The sequence below is a fragment of the Nycticebus coucang genome, chromosome 11 (genome assembly GCF_027406575.1).
Source record: "Nycticebus coucang isolate mNycCou1 chromosome 11, mNycCou1.pri, whole genome shotgun sequence".
Taxonomy (NCBI): Eukaryota; Metazoa; Chordata; class Mammalia; order Primates; family Lorisidae; genus Nycticebus; species Nycticebus coucang.
The window spans coordinates 7,578,591-7,601,108 of record NC_069790.1 but is presented as its reverse complement, the minus strand read 5'-3'; the positions used below and the strand labels follow the sequence as shown (position 1 = coordinate 7,601,108).

Genomic DNA, 22,518 nt, shown 5'->3' with positions numbered 1-22,518 from the left:
GTGGGATTGTTTACACCATGGACATTGGCAAGTGCTACAAATGAGATTTTTTTTTCCTGGAGAGTTAATTTGTAAATATTCACCATCCCATAAGTGGACTGTAACTAATCAAATACACCAGCAAGCCCCGAGAACTAATGGCTAAATGGGAACTGGCACGGCAGCCCTTTTTTTTTCTTGATTTGGACAAGTGCCCAGTGGCTTCCATGCAGGGTCTCCAGACAAAGCTGGATCAGAGGATATGACTTTTACCTGCGGCCTGCTCTCTTGCTTTAGAATTAAAGACCACTGGGCCCAAAGGCAAGCCTGTCCTGCTTAAGAAGCTTGCACAGTGGCAATGTTTATCCAACAATGGGCTGAAGATTTACTTTTCCTGCAGATCCAATTCTGAACGTTGTTTATTGCTGTTGTGGTACAGTAACTCTGGCCCATCGTATGTCCAGTGAGTGCTGGATTAAGAGAGATGGATGATGGCGAGCAGGATCAGGATGGCCATGCCACACTCCCAGGGCATGGTGAGAGTGGACAGCCTCTTCTCTGGGGAAATGAAGGAAGGAGGGAGAGTACTAATCACCAAAGGGGCCTTTGTGGGGGAGCCCGTGACAGGAAGCCCTGTGCAGTCCCTAGAGACTGTTGCCTTTGCAGCCCCAGGGTAATATTTACACCGACTTATTTAGACAACCAATTTTTTTTTTTGGCCAGGGCTGGGTTTGAACCCGCCACCTCCGGCATATGGGACCGGCGCCCTACCCGCTGAGCCACAGGCGCCGCCCCAGAGACAACCAATTTTTAAAATTTTCTTTGGGCAACAAGATAGTTTTTAAAATAAGTGCATAGACAAACTGATTTCTAGAGGGGATAAAAAAAGAATGAGCAAATAGGCCATGGACTTAACATTATTCCAATATGTAGTAAAAATACAAAATGAAATCCCACTTAAAATTTGTTAGGATTTGTGATACTTTTTTTTTTTTTTAATTTCAGGTTAATGTGAGGGTACAAACAGCCAGATCATAATATTTGAATGTGTTAGGTAGAGTCCCTCTTGTGGCTGTGTCTCACACCCAGCTGGTGTGCCATACGCCCCTACATTGTGCCCATTGAGTGGGAACACATCAATTCCCCCTTTCCCTCTGTTTTGTTCCCCTTCTCCTCAACTAGAATTGAAACGAGTTTTTCTCCTATGTGAGTATGAATTATTAGATCGTCTACTGGCTTCAAAAAATGATGGTTAGATACCACAAAGGAGATGGCAATGTCTGAACTGTAAACATGTTGTCAGGACCAAGAGCTTCTTCTATCCTTGTCAAGAAGAGAGTTAACCTTCTCTCCTTTCATATAGCACTAGACAACAATTTCCTATTTCCAGATTGTGCAGATCTTTGTCAGGTATTAAATGTGATACAGGAAAAAAAAAACCTTACAGAAAATTTTTAAGTCCTGCCTGTGTGAAAATTGTGATGATTAAATAGGCAAGAGACCAGCATTTAAAACAACTGATTCAGGCTGGCTCAGTGGCTCAATCCTGTAATCCTAGCACTCTAGGAAGCTGAGGTGGGTGGAATGCTTGAGTGTAGGAGTTCGAGACCAGCTTGAGTAAGAGTGGGATCCTATCTCTACTAAAAATAGAAAAACTAGCCAGCTGTTGTGGCAGGTGCTTGTAGTCTAAGCTACTTAGGAGGCTGAGGACAGAGGATTGCTTGAGTATGAGAGTTTGAGGTTGCTATGAGCTATGATGAGGACACGGCACTCTATCCTGGGTGAAAGAGTGAGACTCTGTCTCAAAACAAAACCAAAAAACAAAACAAACAAACAAAAAAAGATTCAAAGACCATATTTATAGTTTGAGTAGTTATACAATTCTGGGTGATAATAGTTAAGTTCATTTTGATAAAGAGCCCAAGTTCCTGTCTTTAGTAATGAAATTGAACATTGCTTATCTCAGGTTGCTGGGCTTCTAGGACGGGTCTGTAGTTCAAGTGTGTAAGACTTGTAGCAATATGACATCTAAATCTTTCCAGGCTGTGGGATATGAGTGCCTGGCAGAGGGAGGCAAAAGAGACAATGCCGCTTTTAGTTTTTCAAAATCTAAACAAATGTTCTAACATATAGTTTTCGTAGTGCTAACACAGAATTCTAATTGGAAGTGAAAGTCTCAGCTAATCATATGGATACGATGAAAGTTCAAGGTGTAAAATCCTTACCCTTTTCCACGGTTTGTTCCAAACAGTAGAAGGTAGCAATGAGGAATTGAATAGGGATAGAAATAAAATTTCAAAAATGAAAGCGAGTGCCCAATGAGTCTCAGAACTTCTGGGATAAGCTGAATCAGAGACTGTGGCTGGAACCCCAGGTGGAACATGGGCTTCCTGGCACTTTCCTACATCTAGGCCTTTGGGCCTACCTGTGCACACTTCCTGCCAGTTCCTGGACTGCTACAGGCCTGATCTGTCCAGAGAGGGAGAGACTGACATGTGCCTTCTTTTCCATAGGGTGATTTTATCCTACCCAAAGTATAGTCAAGTGCGTCCATCTCCTCCTGTGCTGGGTGTCTCTCCCTACAGCCTGGTACACTGTGCTGAAGAAAGCTGGAACTTTTCTTCCATTAGTTCCCGATATTGGGGTGGAATGTGCACTTTCTACTTTATAATCCTCTCCACATCAAAATTATTACTTTGCATGACACCTGTAGCTGGACTATTATAAATGCATTGGGTAAAATGAATTTGTGTATAGTAACAGATTATGAACTAGAGGTTTCTGCGTAGGAGGGCATGTTCCATGCATGACAGAATCGCTTGTGCTATGAATTTAACTCACTCAGGGTTGTCAGAAGTGAGTGGCTCCTAAGGGGACACTAATTTATGCCTATTCTTATGACCGTGTTGTATCTGTGCACCAGTGTGCTGCAAAGAGGGACCTCTAAGGAGGAAGGAGAATATTGGGCCTGTGAAATGTTTGGGTGAGAAAACTGGGGAAGGTTCAGAAAAATCCACACTCAGGAGAAAGAGCATGTCATCAGAAATGGGCACACAGATTGGAGACGCAGGACTGGACCCGGAAGTCTCTCTGCCTCACAGAGGCATTGCATGAGTTTGGGTCATCCTGTCCCTGTCTCCTGTGGTTATAGTCAGGCAATGACCTGGGTCTGTGCACCTGTCTTTAGGGTGAGGGGAAGCTGGAGGAGGCTTGTCTCCCAGGACAGAGCAGGCAGTGGAGGGAAGGGAAAGGATGGGAAGGGAAAGGAGTCTGCCTGTCCTTGAATCCTGGCACAGGCAGAAAAACAAGAGAGTGGGCTGAGCTGACCACATCCTGTTGGGCCCAGCAGATTGCAGACACTACTCCACCAGGCTGTCCTGTCAAGTTGACTCAACGTGGCTGAGTCTGACTCCTCCCTCCCCTGAGTCTGAGTGTGGCCTCAATACAGACTTACCCCCTCCCTGGCCCTTCTGCACTGGGTTCTGAGGACCCCCTCTCCCCGGCTTCCCGGCTGATCCCCTCCACTTCCATGCCTGGTTTCTGTACATGCTGGGTGGCCCAGGCTCACTCTTCAGACCTCTTCTCTCCTCTTTCTGGGTTCACTTAGCAGGCAATCACATTCAGATTCTCCTATAACCTAAAAGTTCTGATTACTTCCTGACAACTTTCACATGTCCTTCTCTGGCTAAGAGAGTTCACCTCCCCTGAACTCTGGGCAGGTGTGTTCAGTCACCTCCTTGGTTTGTACACTTAGACCTCAAGCAGGCCTCTTGACTCTGCCAATCTGGCCTCTAGACCTTCCCACCCAAGGTTTTCCTCCCAAGGTGCTCAGATGCTTGGGGCAGTGACGTTGGCACACCTGTGAACTAACTTTCTTTCCTTCCTTCCTTCCTTCCTTCCTTCCTTCCTTCCTTCCTTCCTTCCTTCCTTCCTTCCTTCCTTCCTTCCTTCCTTCCTTCCTTCCTTCCTTCCTTCCTTCCTTCCCTCCCTCCCTCCCTCCCTTCCTTCCTTCTTTTTTTTTTTTTTTTTTTTTTTTTTACCAAACTCTGTTCTACTTTCTAAATGTTTCCAGAATCTGACCACATTCTTCCACCTACACTGCATATCTAGATGGTGCAACAACTTCCTCTTCTGAGCTCCATCCTCAACCTGGTAGCCAGAGTGATCTTTCCAAAGCATCATCAGATTGTGTCACTTCTTTGCTGAGAGCCACCGAGGGTCTTCCAACTTTATTCAGAATAAGTGCCAAAGTTCTAAAGGGGGCCGTTGCAAGGTCCTGTGATCTGGATCTAGGTGGCGGTCGGCTCCCACATGCTTCCCGGCCCACTGCCCTCTTCCTCACTTCACCTGCCCTTCAAACATGCCTCAGGGCCCTTGCCCCAGCTGTGCCGCTCACCTGCAGTAGCCTCCCTGACAGTGCTAAAGGCAGTTATAAGCCATCCATTCAAACCTCCCTCCTGTCCTCAGCCTTATTTTTTTTCACATGGCCTATGTGTGGTGACCGGTTTGTCCCTGCATATGTGCTGAACTGTGCCCCTCCCAGAGCTGGGGCTTTGCCTCCTCCAGCCCCAGTGCCTCACTTGGCCTGGTCCTTGGGGGGTACCCAATGGATCATCTTTGAACAAATGATGAACAGTCCTGTAGAATTTCCTCCCTAGTTTCACCCCCAAATCACTTGGGAAAGAGTGAACATGGGACGTGAACCATACTGATGGACACATTGGAGGCGGGGTCACATGTTGTGGGATGACCCGCTGGCTCACCTTCCCCTCCACGAGGTGAGGTATTAGCAGTCTGGTGGTGGAGATGTCGACGGAGCAGTAGTCACGGGGTAGCCCTCTCAGGCCCTCTAACGCTCAGGGCTCCCATTGAGACATTTCAGCAGCTTTCACGTTTAACTTTCCTTGGAACATACATTTGTTGGCTCCCTCTAGTCACTTGAGTGATTTATGATTTTCTCTTGCAAGAGAAACTGACAGTGTTTTGAGAATAATATTTAGAAGTTTTATCTAGACAGAAATATTATCTGAGTGTTGACTTACATATAACACCCTCCCATAATTGGTGTAACCTGGAACTATGCTTCCTCTTACAGTAAGAATCAGATGATATAAATGAAATGTGATTGACAAATAAATTATGATGATATCTAATAAATTATATATGGTAGACTAGCTGTGTTCAGGGAACGTGCATAGATTTATACACACATCTGTACACACAGACACAAACACGTGTGTTGCTTCTCAGGTTGTCATAAATTTTAAATTAGCTGTGTTTGCCATTGAACAGCACATGTGATAAATGTTCTACATTTCTATCAATTCATAGGTATTTTTCAAAGGGTTTTTCTTTTTTTCCCCCATCTCCCTATAGCCCCCCACTCTTGGTAACTGTCATTCTACTCTCTATTTCTATGAATTCATTTTTTTAATTCTACATATAAACCATGTCATGCTGGATTTTTCTTTCTGTGATTGAATTATTTCACTTGACTGTCTTCTAAGTTCTCCCACGTGGCTCCCAAGGGCATGACTTCCTTTGATTGTGTGGCCGAGTAATATTCAGTATACAAAACAAATCACCTTTTCTTCATCCATCTGTTAATTTGCACTTCCGTTTATTTTATATGTTGGCTGATGTGTGTGGTGCTTCAGTGAGCACGGGAGTGCAGGTATCTTTTTGAGATATGATTTCATTTTCTTTGGGTTTATACCCAGAAATGGGGTTGCTAGATCATAGGCTAGTGCTAGTTTTAATATTTTGAGGAACCTCTCTACTGTCTTACAGAATGGCTATTCTAACTTACATTCCCACAGCCATGTCAAGGGTTCCCATTTATCCACATCTTCACAACACTTGTCATCTTTTGTCGTCCTGTTAATAGTCATCCTAACAGGTATGAGACAGCATCTTATTATGGTTTTGATTCGCATTTCCCTGATGATATCTAGCACCTTTTCATAGACCTATTTGCTACCTGTATGTCTTTTTTGAGAAATGCGTATCATGTCTTTGCTCATTTAAAAAATCGGGTTATTTTCATTTTTTCCCTATTAACTTGTGTGAGTTCCTAGGAACTGAGACACAGGAAACGAAGAGCCAGGCCATTAAGTGGGGGCTTTGCTTGTTCTCTGCTGTCTATGGAACGACACGCTGTCTCGCCTGGCTGGTTTAATGGCAGAGCCAGGAGTAAAATCTGGTCTCCCCTATTTCCCAGCTGCAGGCACTTTCTACTTCTCTGCAATGCAGAGAAGCAATCAGAAATGACTGTTCATTCTCTGAGTTTCCCGAGACTACAGAAAATAAACTATTTAGTGAGGGCACTTGTTTATCTAGAAACCAGACTTAAGCTCATTACATGAAGTTTATATTTCTAACCTATATCATTGCTTTGTTTTCCAGGAAATTAAAACCATATGGTCCTCTCCCAATCAGCTCAATTGTGAAAGTCTTGGCAGGAATATTTCTAGAACCTTGGAAAACTTCAAGAGCAGCCTGGAAAATGCCGCTAACCAGGACTGCACCTGCCAGCCGGGCCTGGAAACCTTGCAGCAGCTCCTGCAAATGTATGTTCCCACCACTCTCCGGCCTTCCCCATTATTTCATTCATAAAGGAGATGTCCAGTACTTTTAGTTGTGAATTTCAGGCAATAGTCTGCACTGCATACTATTAATATCTATCTATCTATCTATCTATCTATCTATCTATCTATCTATCTATCATCTATCTATCTTCTTTCTTCTAAACAAAATCAGAGTTTTCTATGACTAAATTTTTAAGTAGTAAAATGTAAAAGCTGCATAAGCCAGAGGCTGTGGCTAACTTTATTGGTGATCAAGATAGGAGATCAAAATCTCATTATCTAAGGTTGGAATATAGCATTAAATATTTGAATAAATATTTTCTAATTATATTCATATTGGATTAATTTTGCTTGCCCTGGAAGTTTAAAGCCCAGGAAGAGGAAATCAGGGACTGTGTATTCTGCAGACAACTTATTCATAAAAAGAATTATGTTTATCTGACTCTTGCTATCCTAATTTCTCATATGTCCCTGATCTATTCCTCTATTCTTTTCTCCGTAGTGAAAAGCCATTTATTATGCAACTTTATTCCCCTGATTCATCTTGCTTGGCAGGGACTCTGAGAGGAAACACTGAATGTGGGTATTAATGGATATTCACATACAGATGGTGCCGGGAGACGTGGGTCTAATTGTTGGAGGAATTTTATGGAAATGTGATCTTGTTATCCAGCTCATCTCCTGGGAACTGAGGCAGTATTATTCACTCCAACATTGTTCCTGATGTTTTATCTTGCCTAATTTAGCTTTAATTTTCTGCCATGTTAGGTTGGCCAAAAGCCTTGAAGAGACTTGGTCATCAGGGAATCCCATTATGACTTTTCTTAGCAATTTCACAGTATCTGAGGGTAAGTATTTGGTTTGCTTGATTAAAAATTAAAAATTAAATTTAGTGTCTCGTGCAAATATATTACTAAAATAAAACACAAAAATGAAACTCTGTGGTACACATGATAAATAATCATTTAGCACTTGGCTGGTCTGATGTATTTGAGGTTTTTGAGACAGAGTCTCACTATGTTGCCCTTGTTAGAGTGCTGTGGCGTCACAGCTCACAGCAACCTCAAACTCTTGAGCTCAAGTGATTCTCTTGCTTTAGCCTCCTGATGTATTTGAGGTTTTAAAGGAACATGCTAAAATTCCAGGGTACCAAAATCAAGTAGGGAAGGAAGAGAAATTTCTGTGGTCTGGATCTTGCTCTAGCTGTGCCTCCCTGGACAAGTCAGTTGATGTCTATAATATTTGACTCTTCAATTATTCAATCTGTATAATTCATTATGTTTCTTATAGCATCAATATACCAACTCTGAAGATGCCTGGCTAATTTTTAAATGATACTCTTTTTGTTAAAAAAAAGTGAAATAAGTAAACACACGTGGAGCAGTGAGTTTTCTATGGCCCTTGGTCGCTGGTCCCTAAGAAAAATCTCTTTCTAAAGTAAATCTTAAAATATCCAGATCTTAGCAAATAAACCAGGGAACAGAAAATACCACAGAACCTGGGATTTTGGTTTATTTGTAGTATATGTAATATCTCAGTTACTTCTGGAGGAGTAGGGTTTGACTTTATTTAGTGTCCACTATGAGTTGGATAGAGTGAAACAAAACTACCAAATTTTGTTTTCACAGTCAGTAATAATCTCGACATTTATTATAAACCTTCCTTCTTTTTTGCTTATTTTTCAGATGTGAAAGTAAAAGATTTGATGAAAAACGTCACCAAGTTGACTGAAGAGCTTCGATCTTCCATTCACATCTCAGATGACACCATCCGTAGCCTTTTAGAAGCGAATATTTCCCACTCCAAGGTGTGGTTCTCCTTCTTGTGCTTCTGCTGTGCTCATGGAAGGAGCCCTGTCCTCTCCCCTCTTTTTCTCCCCTCCCATGGCTGGGGAAGGGATTGCCAGCGATGATATGACTGGAGGCAGAAAGGAAATGAGAGAACGAGCAAGGAACCAAAAGCTTCGTTGTTTCATGCCAAAATCTTGGGGGCCTTCATTTCATAATATTGTCTTTATTTGGGGTTGGAAAGGATAAAATTAGTGATGATATTTCTTCCAGTGAATTCCAACCCTGATGCACAAAAACCCATGGGGTTTCTCCTTGGGTCAGTAGGTGTTGCAAAATTCTCAAAAATATCTAAAAAGAAAACCACTTAAAAGTATATAAAAAGTCAATGATGAATTTTCCTGTGAGTGAAGAGTAACTGTACAGTCTGACCGGATGCTGCTGTATTGTGGCAAAAGTAAGTGAGGAGTGACGGTCTGCGTCACCTCCAAGGGGCTGGGAAGGCAAAACTATTAAAGAGCCATTGCAACAAATGAAGGGTTAAGTAAGACTCAGGGGTGGCGTCAGGGCGTGGTTTACCCAGGAAGAGGGGAACAGGGAAATCTCATGTCGGCCGCACAGATATCACTTCCATCCACAGCAGGAGTGCTGCTCTGAGACGTCCTTTCAGCACTTCCAGTTGGGGTTTTCCCTTTCTGTATGGAGAACCTTCCGGAAGTAACAACCAGGCGGCAGACTCAAAAGTGAGCATTTTAATTGTCGGTCAGCCGGGTCCGCACACATATTTAATTTCTCATCACTTCTGATTAATTGGGGCTAATGGCAAGCCTGACAGGTAGAGTCATTAAGAATTAATTTAAATTAAGAAATAAATAAATTAAAAGCGAGGCACTCCAAATTCAAATTACAGTATCATCCAGTTACTTACAGTAAGATTCATAGTATCTATCTTCAAGAAAAGATGTCAAATTCAATTTACGTAGTATTAAACACCACGTATGCATGGAGGTGTTGGGGCTGGAGGTGGAGGAGGGCAGGGGCAGTGGTGAAATTCCTTCTAATCACCTCTTTGCTGCCTTGTACAGGAATGGTGAATAGCTGTGGTTTCAAATCCTCAGTTGCGGAGACTTGTAATGGGGGAAATTAAACACCGACTGAATTAATGTGAGCAGCTATCTAGGAATGCATTAAGAAAAGGGTCAGGTTAGCGAAATTGTAGGGTTCCTTTCAAATTCAAAGCCTTAGGATGCTTCCCGGTTTGGGCTCAGCTGTTTTTCATGGCCCCTGCCTGATTAAGCGAGCAGCCACCGGGTGTCACTGCTGTTCTATCACTCGAGGGCTGGGAGGCGGCCCATAGTACAAGGTGTATTGCCACATAGATGGGCTTGCAGTGCTTTTTTTGTCTTTTTGTGTCTATTGTCCTGTTTCTTTGTCAGTGTAAATCATTACAGTGCCTAAACAGCTGGATGGTTAGGTAACAGGGAGGTGTATTTAAAAAGTTGCATTCTTACTATTCAAATAAACAATGAAGTTATTTGCTTTGATAGTTAAATATATCCATGGGCCTACTTCTATCTATGGGTCCTAGGGAGGGAATTCGTGCCAGATTAGGAGGTGACACTTTGGACACTGGTTTTTTCTAGATTGGCGGGTTGACAGCAGTACCATAATTATTTGTAGTATCTCTTCCTTGTTGTTTTCTTCTTAAATAATCACTTCAGATTTGTAGTCCAGGCTATTGGTGGCCTGTAGGGAATAATTTTTCAGTGATGACAAGGCCTCGGGAAAATTGCAGAAATCTTTATCCATTCCTTCACTCTTTTCCTTCATTTATTCACTTCTGATGTTCCTGCATATCTGGCGTGGTTCCAGCCTGGAAGCTCCAAGTTCTTGCTCTAAAATAGTAGACGTTCTATGGGGGACCACACAGTCACCACGTAAACGAATGATGGGCAGTGGGAGTTCATAGACTGGAAAGTTCTATGACGCACATGTGATGCAGTGATAGGGTCAGGGGGTCACAGGAAGCCTCCATGAACAGGTGAAGTTGGAGGTTAGACTGGAATGATGACACACTTGTATGAGGATCGCAGAGTTGGGGACATGGTATGAAATGGCCAGAGGCAGGAACGAACAGATTTGGCAAAGGCAGGCTGCAGGCCCTGCCATCTCACTCTTCTCTCCTGCCTTCTTCACCTGCTACAGAGAAACTCCGTGGTATCCATGGGGAGTAACTCTCTTGCTGAGCTCCATTCTTTAACATCAGTATCTCCCAATTAGAACCACAAATCATGGGTGCTTGGGGCTTGGCGGGCCCTGCTGCCCATGTGGCCCTGAGGCCCCCTTCCGCCCTGTGCCCATCCGTGGTATGCTGTCTCCTGTGTTTTAGGAACTGATGCACATCAGCACTGGCTTCCTTCTTTGATTTGGGCCACATTTTTATTGTTTTAAAATTGAAAGTAAGCTCCGAGTCAGGATCCAATAGGCCGAGTGAGTAAAGGAAGGATCTGTCTTGTGCTTCTTTATGTTTTGTGTTAATTTAGCAGCATTTGGAGGACCTTGGTCTCTTTTTTGGATGATAAATATTTTCTATAACCCTCAGATTTGTTCTTCCCTCCCCATGATTCTTGAGGAGGAAGGGACGGGGAGTTGCCAGAGAGTTCTGATCTCTTTTGGGAGGCTCTGGGAAGGCATTCTGAAACCTGTCTTATTTCTATTGAGCAGAAATGATTGTGTTTTGTGAACCTGGTCAAATTTTCCTCTCCCTTAAGGCAGGTCCCTCACTTGGGCTGGTTCTGTCTGTTGCTTCATTAACGGAGCTGTCTGGCACAATTTTAGGAAAAGAGGAGAGTCCTTGCAGGGATTTAACAACATTGAACGTTCCATTTGTTGTAATACATGAAGTTTTCCTCTGAAAAGCTTCAACAGATAGTTCTTGGTGAAACTTCAGAGTAGACACTGGTCAACATGTGCTCATTCTGGTTTTTCCCATTAGAAGAGAAAAAACAAATTAATGTGTGAGTAGAGTAGCTGTTCGTGGGACTGTGCAGAGGGACGGGACTGGGTGTCTCCTGGAGGATACACCTGCTACGTGGAGTGTCTTATCCCAGAGAGAGCTCACCCTGGGCTGTGTCCCTGACCCCGTAACCCCATCATCAGGCTGGAGTTTATGGTCCCTTTAATCCAAAGTGCCTGGGATTAAACACAAGCACCACCCTCCACCCCCGAGTCACTCTCTGGTGCTCCTACCAATGGGCCTTTTCCTTGCTTGTTTTGTTGTTCTACCTGGGTGTTCTCAGCACATGTGCTGGGCTCTCATTAAATATTCACTACACTGCAATGAAACTCTGGCTTCTCTCCTAACTTTAAATCAAATAGCACTGTTCAGTTTTATGAAGGCCACGTACCATGCAAAGGGCTTCTGTATCTCTGAGCAAGGCACTTCCCTTCTTTTGCAGGTAAATGTGGGTCTGTGAAAGTCATAGGTGGGGCGAGGGCCTGAATCCAAACCCAGGCCTTCGAACTCCACCTGTGCAATGGTTCCATCTCATGCTGCTGTTGTTTGAATTTCTTATAATTTAACTGTTCTTAGTAAAATCATTGCCTCATGGCGAGATGCCTTTCTCCCTACTATATAAATACTCCTGAAGCCTAATTTCAGAATTGACATCGATCTCTGCAAAATACTTCTCACTAGTTTTGGCCAAGTATTCTGACGTATAAGGGTGCTTTTAATCCTGACTCGACTTTGCAAAGTATCATTTGTCCCTCTCAACTTTGTCAGTTACCAAAGAGATGAGAGTATCTCCTGTGTTTTTGCTCAAGTTGTTAGGGTAGAAAGATGACCATGGCCTAGGAAGGTATAGTCCTGCTTATCAGGACCATACCTGATACTCATGCTTATCAGTGAACTGCAATCCCTGCAGGGACTCTCCTCTTTTCCTAAAATTATGCCAGACAGCTCCGTTAATGAAGCAACAGACAGTGAACTCCTGCTTATCAGTTAGTTTGGGTTCTTAACTCAGTCACAACTTGTCTATCTGGGGCAAGTTGGTAACTTATTAGCCTAGTAATTTTATCATCGAAAGAAAATGACCTTGTATTACAGGGATCATTTATGGTGACTCTGTTGACACGGTTTCCAGCAATCTTCTTCTTCTTCAAGTGGGTACACATCTTCTGTTAGACAGAATTCTGTGATGAGAATTCTTCCAGGACTGACGTTATTATCTGTCAGGAATGTCCAAAGTCACTTTAAAAAGTAAGATGGGATTTCATTTCTTCTGTGATTTCTTAGTAACTGTAGACAGGAGAACCGTTTCCCTGTCTGGAATGTGGAAGGAGAGGGAACTGGCTCTAGAGACAGATGGGTGTTGGGGGGGGAGTCCAGACAGTAGCCGTGGCCTTGCTGAAACTGCAGATAGTGTATGCCTATCTCACTGGGCTGGGGAGCCCTTAAGTGCCACTGGGGGGCCACTGCCTGGACATAGCCCAGTGCAGGGTGGGGCAGAGGGCAGATGGACGCTCACCATGTACTTCTTAGACACACTGTTTTACTCTTTCCAAGGCAAAATTGGTTCCTTTTAGGGGTATAAAAACAAAGACAGAATTAATTAGTCCTCTTATTTTCTTAAGTGTAATCAGCATTCTCAATCAATCATTCTGATTAATCTTTTTCTTTAAATATTCCGTGAGTCAAAGCGGGCAAAAATGCTGGCGGTTACTGACAGGCGTGGCAGCAGTAACAGCCGGTACTGAGCACTTAGGTGCACCGTGACTTGTGCAGGGTGCTTGACATCTCATTTAATCCTCTCAACCACCCTGTGGAGTTGTCTGGGTTTTACTGTCACCCTTTTGAGGCGTAGAGGTATCAGGTGGCTCCCGAGAGGTCACAGAGAGCCAGAGTTGGGATCCTCAGACACGCAGTATGGCGTTGTCCTTCTAGACCAGTCCTCACGGCTTTGACCCATTCTCTCCTGCTCATCTGTTACTCTGTGAGCAGATCTGAGCTCAAACAAGTCCCCAAGAGCGGAGAGCCACCCTGCTCCTCTCTGAAATGTGCAGTGTCTATTTTTTATTATCTGTCCTGATTTCACTTTCTTGGCTTATGCACTAACTTGGCAGAGTCCCTCTGCCCTGATAATTCCAGTGTTTCCTTTCTGGTCATAGCTGGGCCGAGAGCACCGTCCCTCCCTGCACTTCTGAGTCTGCAGTGATCAGCTGGGCAACACTGAGACCATTTCTCGGGCTCTGCTCCGAATGCAATTAGGGTTTTGGCAGATGTCCAGTAAACAAGCTCCTGCTAAAAATGCAAATGCTTCTCCTAAGGATGATTGCCATTTGAAACCAGATAAATACCAGGATAGCTATCTAAGTGGTGGAGGGTGGGGGCATCTGCTCTGGCTCCCTGGGCCTCACAACTTTCCAAGCACACAAAAGGCTAGGTGTGCATCTGTCGTTGATAATGTGCAGTGTTAGCAGGAAAGGTGCCTGTTTTACTTTGAATAAGAAGAACGTGTTACGTTTCCAGCCAAGAAAAACTGAGCGTTATCTTTAGTTCTTTGTATGCTTTGGATTAATATAAGGGTACCTACAATTAGGTTACAATGTGTGCGTTTGTTAGGTGACATCCAAGTTGTTAGTCCTTCACCCAGGAGGTGAGCCCTGTGCCCCTACATTGTACCCACTGGGGGGAACTTACCGAGCTCCCTCCCCTCTTTCTACTTCCCCCCACCTCTTCTTGGGGGCAGCGGCAGTGAGGAAAATGTCACCAGGGTGTGCTTGCACCATGTGGGCCTATAGCTGTTTGTCTGCTAGTTTCAAATTATTGAGTACATGAGATCCTTGCTTTTCTATTCTTGGACACTTTTACTGAAGAGAATGTGCTTCAGCTCCATCCAGATAAATACAAAAGATGTAAAGTCTCCTTTTTATGGCTGAATAATATTCCATGCTACATATATACAACAGTTTATTAATCCATCCATGGGTTGATGGGCACTTAGGTTGATTCCACATCTTGGAAAATGTGAATTGAGCTGCGGTAAACATCTGAGTGCAAATGTCCTAAAGGTAAAATGATTTTCTTCTTCTGGGTAGATACTTAGTAATGGGATCGAAGGATCAAATGGAGGACCTACTTTTAGCTCTTGGAGGCTTCTCCTTATTCTTTCCATAGAGAGTGTATTGCAATCCCATCAGCAGTGTAAAGTATCCCTTCTCTCCACATCCACGTAGCATTGGGACTTTGTGGCACAGGCTGGTCTCACTGGTGCCTGGTGACACCTCACGGTGGTTTTGATTTGCATTTCTCTGATGATTGGGGATGATGAGCAGTTTTCCCATGTGTCTGTTGGCCATTTGTCTGTCTTTTAGGGAGAAGATTCTGTCCATATTCCCCTTCCCCATGTCTCTCTCCCACCTGCTTTCAAAGTGGTGCTTTTGAAACAGGAAAATAAGAGCATAATAAGACTTTGAAAAGAGAACTAGCACAATTTGGAGAACCTCAGAAAAAGAGTAGAAGCAAACATGGGGTCGGGCTGTTGTCTTGGGTGCTGTGAGTGTGGGGCTGCTGCAGGGCAGGGGTGGGATTCCCTCCATTTGTTAGAAAAAGAGATGCAAGAAACTTCAGGCAAATACATTTGCCTGGAATTAGATTTTAAGAGATGTACCAGACATGGTCTTGCGTGTGGGGCCACTGTCTGATGCTCTAAGAAAGAAGACAAGACTTTCCCTGGGCCAGCTGGGGTCCGTGCTTAAGAAAAGGCAGGAACAGTCCACGGAGCTGGGGGTGGATGCACCTCGTTTTCATGAAAATTTCATGCAGGCGCTCATTCTATGGAACTGATCGAAGAGGGGCTGCTCTAAAAACACAAAGGAGAGATGGCCACATCTTCCCCTGAGAGCCGCCTCTCCCTGTTTGAGATCAGTGGCAGCGAGGAAAATGCCATTGGGGTGTGCCTGCACCATGCAGGTCCCATGGAAAAAAGGGCTTTTTGGTAAATCAGTTCTGAAAACAGTTAACATTCTTTCTTAAGGATTCAAAATGCACATTGACAGACCAGAGTAGTTTAGCCATCTGTGATGATTAATGTTGCATGCCACTGGCTAGGCTGTAGTACTCAGATCTTTGGTCAAATATTATTCTAAACATCCCTGTAAAAGTATTTATTTTTTATTTATTTATTCTTTTAGAGACAGAGTCTCACTTTGTTGCCCTCAGTAGAGCGCTGTGGTGTCACAGCTCACAGCAATCTCCAACTCCTGGGCTTAGGCGATTCTTTTGCCTCAGCCTCCCAAGTAGTTGGGACTACAGGTGCCTGCCACAATGCCTGGCTATTTTTTAAGATGAGATTAATAGTAAAATCGGTGGACTTTTTGTAAAGCAGATGATCTCCCATAATGTGAGTGGGCCTTATTCAATCAGCTGAAGGTCTTGAGAGAAAAAAATACTGATGTTCCCCAAGGAAAGGTAATCCTGCCTTTGAAGGTGGGTTTGAAGATGGCTTCAAACTCAGGCTGCAACATCAGCTCCCCCCTGGGTCTCCCACCTGAGGACCACCATGCAGATTTGGGGCTTTCCAATCCCACAATTGCATGAGCCAATCCCTTAAAATAAATCTCTCTGTGAATATATTAGACATATCTAAATCATGTGTCATTTAACAATAGGGCTGTGGGCGGCGCCTGTGGCTCAGTGAGTAGGGCGCCAGCCCCATATGCCGAGGGTGGCGGGTTCAAACCCAGCCCCGGCCAAACTGCAACAAAAAATAGCCGGGCGTTGTGGCGGGCGCCTGTAGTCCCAGCTACTCGGGAGGCTGAGGCAAGAGAATCGCGTAAGCCCAAGAGTTGGAGGTTGCTGTGAGCCGTGTGACGCCACGGCACTCTACCCGAGGGTGGTACAGTGAGACTCTGTCTCTACAAAAAAAAAAAAAGAAAAAAAAATGGAGAAAAAATATAGGGCTGTGTTCTGAGAGATGCATTACTGGGCTGTTCTGTTGTTTCATTGTCACAGAGCATAGCACTGACACAGACCTGGAGGTGTGGCCTGCTGCACACCTGGTCACTGGGTGGCGCACTGCTCCCGGGCCATACACTTTCCCAGCATGTTCCTGCACTGAGCACGGTGGACAATTGTAACACAGCGTCAGTGTTTGTGTATCTAGATGTACAAAAGGTAAAATACTCTGTGGAAGGGAATAAATGGTGCACCTGTCAAGGTACTTACTGTAAATGGAGCTGGCAGGGTGGGACGTTGCTCAGTGAGTGGTGAGTGTGAAGGCCCAGGACGCTCCCGTGCACTGCGGGGACTTTATGAACGCTGTCCACTCAGGCTCTGCTAACTTTATATTTCCCTTCTTCCATTCTAAAATAACCTTACCTTACTGTAACTTTTTTACTTTATAAACTTTTAATTTTTTAAAACTTTTAACTCTTTTGTAAAAACACTTAAAACACAAACACAACTATACAAACAGTCTTTTCTTTCTTGATATCTTTATTCTATATATTTTCTTCTAGTTTAAAAACTTTTTACTTTTAAAAACATCTTTACACTTTTTTGTTAAAAACGTAGACACAAGTACACACGTTAGCCTAGGTCTACATGGGGAAGGACCGTCAACATCACTGCCTGCCCCTCCACCGGAAGGTCCCCAGGGGCAGGAACAGCATGGGGCTGGCATTTTCTAAAGCAACCCCTTCTTCTGCCAGGCTCCTGGAGGACCTGCTGGAGGCTGTTTTACAGTTAACTTTTGGAAATAAAAGTAGAAGGGGGGACACTCTAAAATAATGTAAAAGTATAGGATAGTAAATACACACGCTAGTAACAGCCATGTCTTATCACTACCACACGTGAAATACTGTGCCTAACTGTATGTGCTAGGGGGTCTCACAGCTGGCCGCGCAGCAGGAGCGTTTACACCAACGTCATAGCAGACACACCCGTCATGGATTTTGTGACAAACTTACGACAGCCCCCTTGTTGCTAGGGGTAGGATTTCTTCCGTGTGGTTATAATTTTACGGCATCACCATCATATGTGCAGTTTGTGCTCATGCACTGCATTAATGTTTGAGTCAGCCATGGACCAAATATACAAGGGTGGTCTCATCAAATGATTATACTGTATTTTTACTGTGCATTTTCTATGTGGAGATGTGTTTAGATACGCAGATGCTTACCGTGTTCTACAACTGCCTGTGGCATTCAGTACAGTGACATATGTGCAGGTCGTGCCACGTAGCCAAGCTGTGCGGTAGGCTCGCCCATCTGGGTTTGTGTATGAGCACCGTCCACCTGCTGTGTGCTCAGTGGGGACACGTAGCTGAGCGATGCATGGCTGTCTTTACACACACACACACACACACACACCCTAGTGGTTCTGTTTTTTCTGGAGCACCCTGACTAACACACCATTCTATCCATTATCATTTCTTTTTTTGGCATTTTTTGGTGTATGAAATCACCTGGTGGCTTCTCCCTGCCCCCAGTGCTCTAGTAAGTGCACAGTAGCTCCTGTTCATAAGGGTTTGGGGGCTCAGGCCTCAGCTGGCCTGCGGTTTCACAGCAGTCGGACCCATCGAGGGTATAAGCATGGAACGGGAAGCATGGCTTTTGCTTTGTTTTGCTTTGCAATTCGATATATTACAAAGGTCCTTAACTGAAAGTCGGGGCCAAGTGAAGAGGCACCTTGGAGCCTTTGACTGTGGTGGCAAGGCCAATAAACTAGACGGTAATGCAAGCTGGCCCTAGTCCCTCCTTCTGAGTTTGCTTTTTCTTTGAAAATAAATAACAAATCGATAATGCTTTTTTCAATCTGGAAGTGGAGGAGGCAAAATATATCAATTCTGCACTGATACCAGTGAAAAGTAGAAACTGATAAACTGAAAGCAAAGAGTGAGGGAGGAAGGCACGGAACTCACCACGAGGGTGTGTCAGGAGCGGGGTGGGTGGGCAAGCCTTCGGGGTGAGCCCCGCAGACAGCAGAGGGACACAGGATTTTGGAACAGTGCTCTCAATCTCCCAAATCAGGGCAGGTTCCATGGAAGTCAGAGTATGATGTGCACATTTCAGAGCCATTTCCACGCAAAGCGTTGAAAATAGAACTGGGGTCTGGCTCCATGCATGCTCTGGTCAGTCCCCAGTGGGCTGGGAAACCTGCCGTCTGGTGAGGAAGTTCTGGGTCTGCAGGGACAGAGCCCATGAGGTCCTGGGTGCTCTCACTTCTGGTCTTGCCCTTGGGAACAGGTCCTCTCTAGTGCCTTCACCATCGCTCTGTCTGGAAGGTGTGATCCGGAAATCCTTCGACTCCTGCTGACGTTTCCAGAGGATGAAAAATCTTGGTTTGCAGTGAAGGAACTCTGTGGTCTGCCAGGGTCAAAAGTGCTTCCTCTGATTGTGCTGATGAGCCGGAACCTGGACGTGCGGACTTTCATTTACAAGGTACAGTGAGTGGGCTTGCAGGTGGAGCCACCGAACTTTCTGCAGAGCAGAGGCCACGGCACTTTGTGAGGAGGACGGCAGGACAGCAGGAGACTGTGCCCTGTGCCACCATGTGGCAGCCTCAGCCTGGCCCTGGTGTCTCCTGTTTGCTGACCTTGGGGTAGAACTCAGGGAGGCTTTGCTAGAATAAAGGGATGTTCAGAAGACCTTCGGAAGGCTGTTGGAAGTAGGCCCATCAGGATACGTGGTGCGGAGTTGGTAGCCGTCTTCATGCTCCATGTCACCACTAGCCCTGGTGCCGGGTGCCCCTCCTCATGAGAGGCCCCTTCCTGGAGTGTGTCTGGGAAGGCTGGGACTGTGTGTACCCACCCTAGTTTCTTAGGGCAGGTGCTACTCACACCCCACCATGGCCCTGGCCGTGTCCTAGTCCTGTGGAGTGCCCAGCTCCACCTGCCCCCTCCCCTAGAAGGTTTTGGGGGGACAGCACAGCAGCCCACATTTCTTGCATGTGCCAGCCGTTTACCAGCACCCCACACTCCCCCACGCAGTCGTGTGAGGGTGTGGAGAGGGGGGAAGAATTAAAGATAGTAACGTCTGAGGGAGAGAGTTGGAAGTGGAAGGCAAGTAGGAGCTGGGGCAAGCCTGAATCCAGCCCTCTCTAGACGGCCCCGCTGGGGACAGCCCAGTTCCCAACCTTGGCCTTCTGCTTAGGGCTGCCCCTTCCAGAAGTTCGTCCTTCTCCTGGAATCGACTGTTTGGATCCTTACTCACATTTCTTTATTTTTTAATATTTTTTTTTTTTTTTTTTTGAGACAGAGTCTCGCTTTATCACCCTCGGTAGAGTGCTGTGGTGCTTACTTACATTTCTTAAAACTTCACTTCCTACCCTTAGGAACTGGTCTTGCTCCAAGTGCCATAGATTTTCCTTCAAGGATGCATCTCACAACATCTGGGATAATCAGTGGGTTTGCGGTATGGCAGGTGGCTGGAGGACTCCAACTGTGGGAGAACAGTCTTGGGGTTCGGGACAGGGTGCACTCACATTCCAGCCATGGATGGTCTTTGCCCTCTGTTACCCCAAGAATCCAGTGGGTAAATGTTAATTCTCTCCTCTGCTTCCTATCTCTTCCTCTCTCTCACAGACACATACACGAACATTCCAAGAACAAATATTCATTTTCAGGACAAACGCTTTGTACACCCGTAAAGGAGGGCAAACATTTCTAAAGTAATTTGCAAGCCCACCTATGTCTCAGTAGAGCTACTACTTCTAGCTAACATGAAGAAGTTTTGTTCTGTGTTTGCTCACGGAGGCCTCTCTTGTAACGTTACAGTACATCTTTGGGGGAAATGGAGCTCCATCGATGAACAGATATTTTAGGGGCCACTGTTACAAGCCCAAAGGCCACCAGCTGAAAATAAGTGCATGGGGCCCCCATCATTACTGTGACAAGAGCCATTGTCCATGCCAGGCTTCCTTTGGAGTATGAGATAGTGGGTTGGATTCAGTCTCCCAGACACGATGGAAGTGACACCACGGTGAACAACCACAGGGGTTCATCACACACCTCCTGCCTGCAGGGCTCCATGAATGCTGATTAGACACAGACAGTGCTCAGAGATGGAGGGCCAGTCCCACTCCACAGGGCCAGGCCACCACGTGGGGAGGAGAGGGCTGCTGTACTCACTTCCAAGGCCACATCTTTTTTGTCTCACTAGGCTGACAGTGAATTCCGGCAGCCTTCTGCAAAACATGATTTGCTGTATTAACTCAGCATATTCATTTGTTCTGTCGGTGCTGCTACTGGAGCCACCGTGAATCTGGGGTCGCCACGTGCCATGTCTAAAGGGCATCCATAATTAGAGAGGCAAACACAAAAAGTGTCAAAAACTACACGCCATTTCTCCAGCTTGCCGTGTCTCTGTAGTCTGAATGGATAGAACCACGTCGTTATTAGCAAAGTGCACTTGGGAAGGATGGGGCTGTGGTCATGGGGCCCTGAGTGCCAGCACAGAGCCAGCTGCTAAGTGGCAGGAGCAGAGCCCTAAAGAAGCCGTGACAGTCGGGCTCCTCCATCCAAGTACCTGAGTGACAAAGGGAAGAGGTTCACTGTGGTATTTCCCATCCTTCTCAAAAAGCCGGTGTTTGCTCATACATCTATTCTTCCAACAAATACTTATTGAGGAACTAATATTTCCAGATGCTGCTGTCTCCCTGGGACCTACATGAATGATCATGGCAGGAAAAACCCTTCTCTCTGTGTCATGTATAGTCTAGACCTGAGAATATTCAAGTAACAAGTAAAATACAGAGTGTGTGAGATGGTGAAATGTAAGTTTCAAAGGGCACTGATATTTTTAAAAAACCTGGGTTAAATTCAAAGCCCTGACTCTTTCTAACTGTGTCTCAAGCCGCAGTCATTTTAGCCACAAAATGAGCAGTGTAAGGCACACCCTCTTGGTATTAAGAAGAGCACAGTGAGTGTTATGAACGCAGTGAAGCAGCAGATAACTCCAAGTTGCTTCTCAAATGAGCCTTGCTTTATTTTCAGCCTCTTTTCAAATTTCCCCCTTGGTCACCTCAAAGATACAAAGGAGTATTTTGAAAACGATTTGAATTTTAACTATACATCACCTGTGTTTCATGTTTACATTTTAACAATTCTGCTAAAATTTAGTGTGCCTCTAAAGCCTGAACTATGGATACTAAATAAAGAAGATTTTTATGATGTACAAAAAAGATGTCTGTGAAATTGAAGAGAGAATAAAATCCGACAGCCACGTTTTCATTGCTCAAAGGATGCTCGTGAGAGTAAAAACACAGTTTTTGTTTTTGTTTTGTTTGGTTGCTTTCCTTTCAGACTCTGATACCTTCTGAAGCAAGTGGTCTGCTCCGCTCCCTCTTGGATGTAGTTTCCAGCCTCAGCTTTTTGCTTGCCAAGGGCCAGCACATCTTTGAATACCTTCCCGAATTTCTTCACGCATTTCAAATCACTGCCTTGCTAGATATGCCTGACTTCCAACAGGTGTGTTGTTTGATCTTCGTCACGGGGGAAATGTTTGAACTCGCCCTCTCTTTGTATTTGTTCCTTTTTGCCATTATGTATCTCCCCACATCTAAAATTCGCATCAGACAACAAAATACAGGACCTTTAATATCTCTGGAGGCAATAGCATAAGAGTAAGTCTTGGTTTCTCCCTAACAACTGGAACCCAGAGATATTGTTGATTTACATTCCACTCGGGGCGAGACTGGGATAGTTCATGCATTGTCTACACAGTAAAAAATTACTAACTCAGTTATTAGCACAAATGAGATTTATTTCAAGGGTCTATTTAACCTAATTCGGAAAGGAGATAGCTTTCTAAGACCTTAACACCTTTACGTACCTATAAATAATTGACTTACAAATTCTAGATCGTTTGCTGCAAATGCAAACACAAACTTGAATTAGGTGACGAGATTGATACTAGTTTTTGCTTGAACTTTCTTTGCCTGGGATGGAACCAACTGACCACACACAAGGAGGGGGTATGGGATTATCTAGGGTTGGGGGTGCAGGATGAGCCTGGTACTAGTCATGTCCTCAGAGCTGTCTTGGAGTCAGAATGTCAGCTAGCTGCTGGACAGTGTGGATAGCTGTCAAATATTCAGGTAACTTGGCAGTATAGACATATATTAAAATTATTGATTAGCCTGAGTTAGTGATATTTTATGGATT

General features: G+C 44.7%; 1 protein-coding gene and 1 non-coding gene across 2 annotated transcripts in view; one reads left to right on the top strand and one right to left on the bottom strand.

Moving 5' to 3' along the window:
- ABCA13 (ATP binding cassette subfamily A member 13) overlaps positions 1-22,518 on the top strand; it is a 578,079-nt gene that overhangs the window by 131,762 nt on the left and 423,799 nt on the right. Inside the window, exons 21-25 of the mRNA XM_053553839.1 lie at positions 6,385-6,548; positions 7,335-7,414; positions 8,252-8,373; positions 18,602-18,796; positions 21,658-21,822. Coding sequence (XP_053409814.1) covers positions 6,385-6,548; positions 7,335-7,414; positions 8,252-8,373; positions 18,602-18,796; positions 21,658-21,822 — 726 coding nt within the window. The remainder of the gene's footprint in view (positions 1-6,384; positions 6,549-7,334; positions 7,415-8,251; positions 8,374-18,601; positions 18,797-21,657; positions 21,823-22,518) is intronic.
- On the bottom strand, positions 1,220-1,345 carry LOC128560648 (U6atac minor spliceosomal RNA). Its single transcript, XR_008373117.1, has one exon. It is a non-coding gene; the product is annotated as a U6atac minor spliceosomal RNA (small nuclear RNA).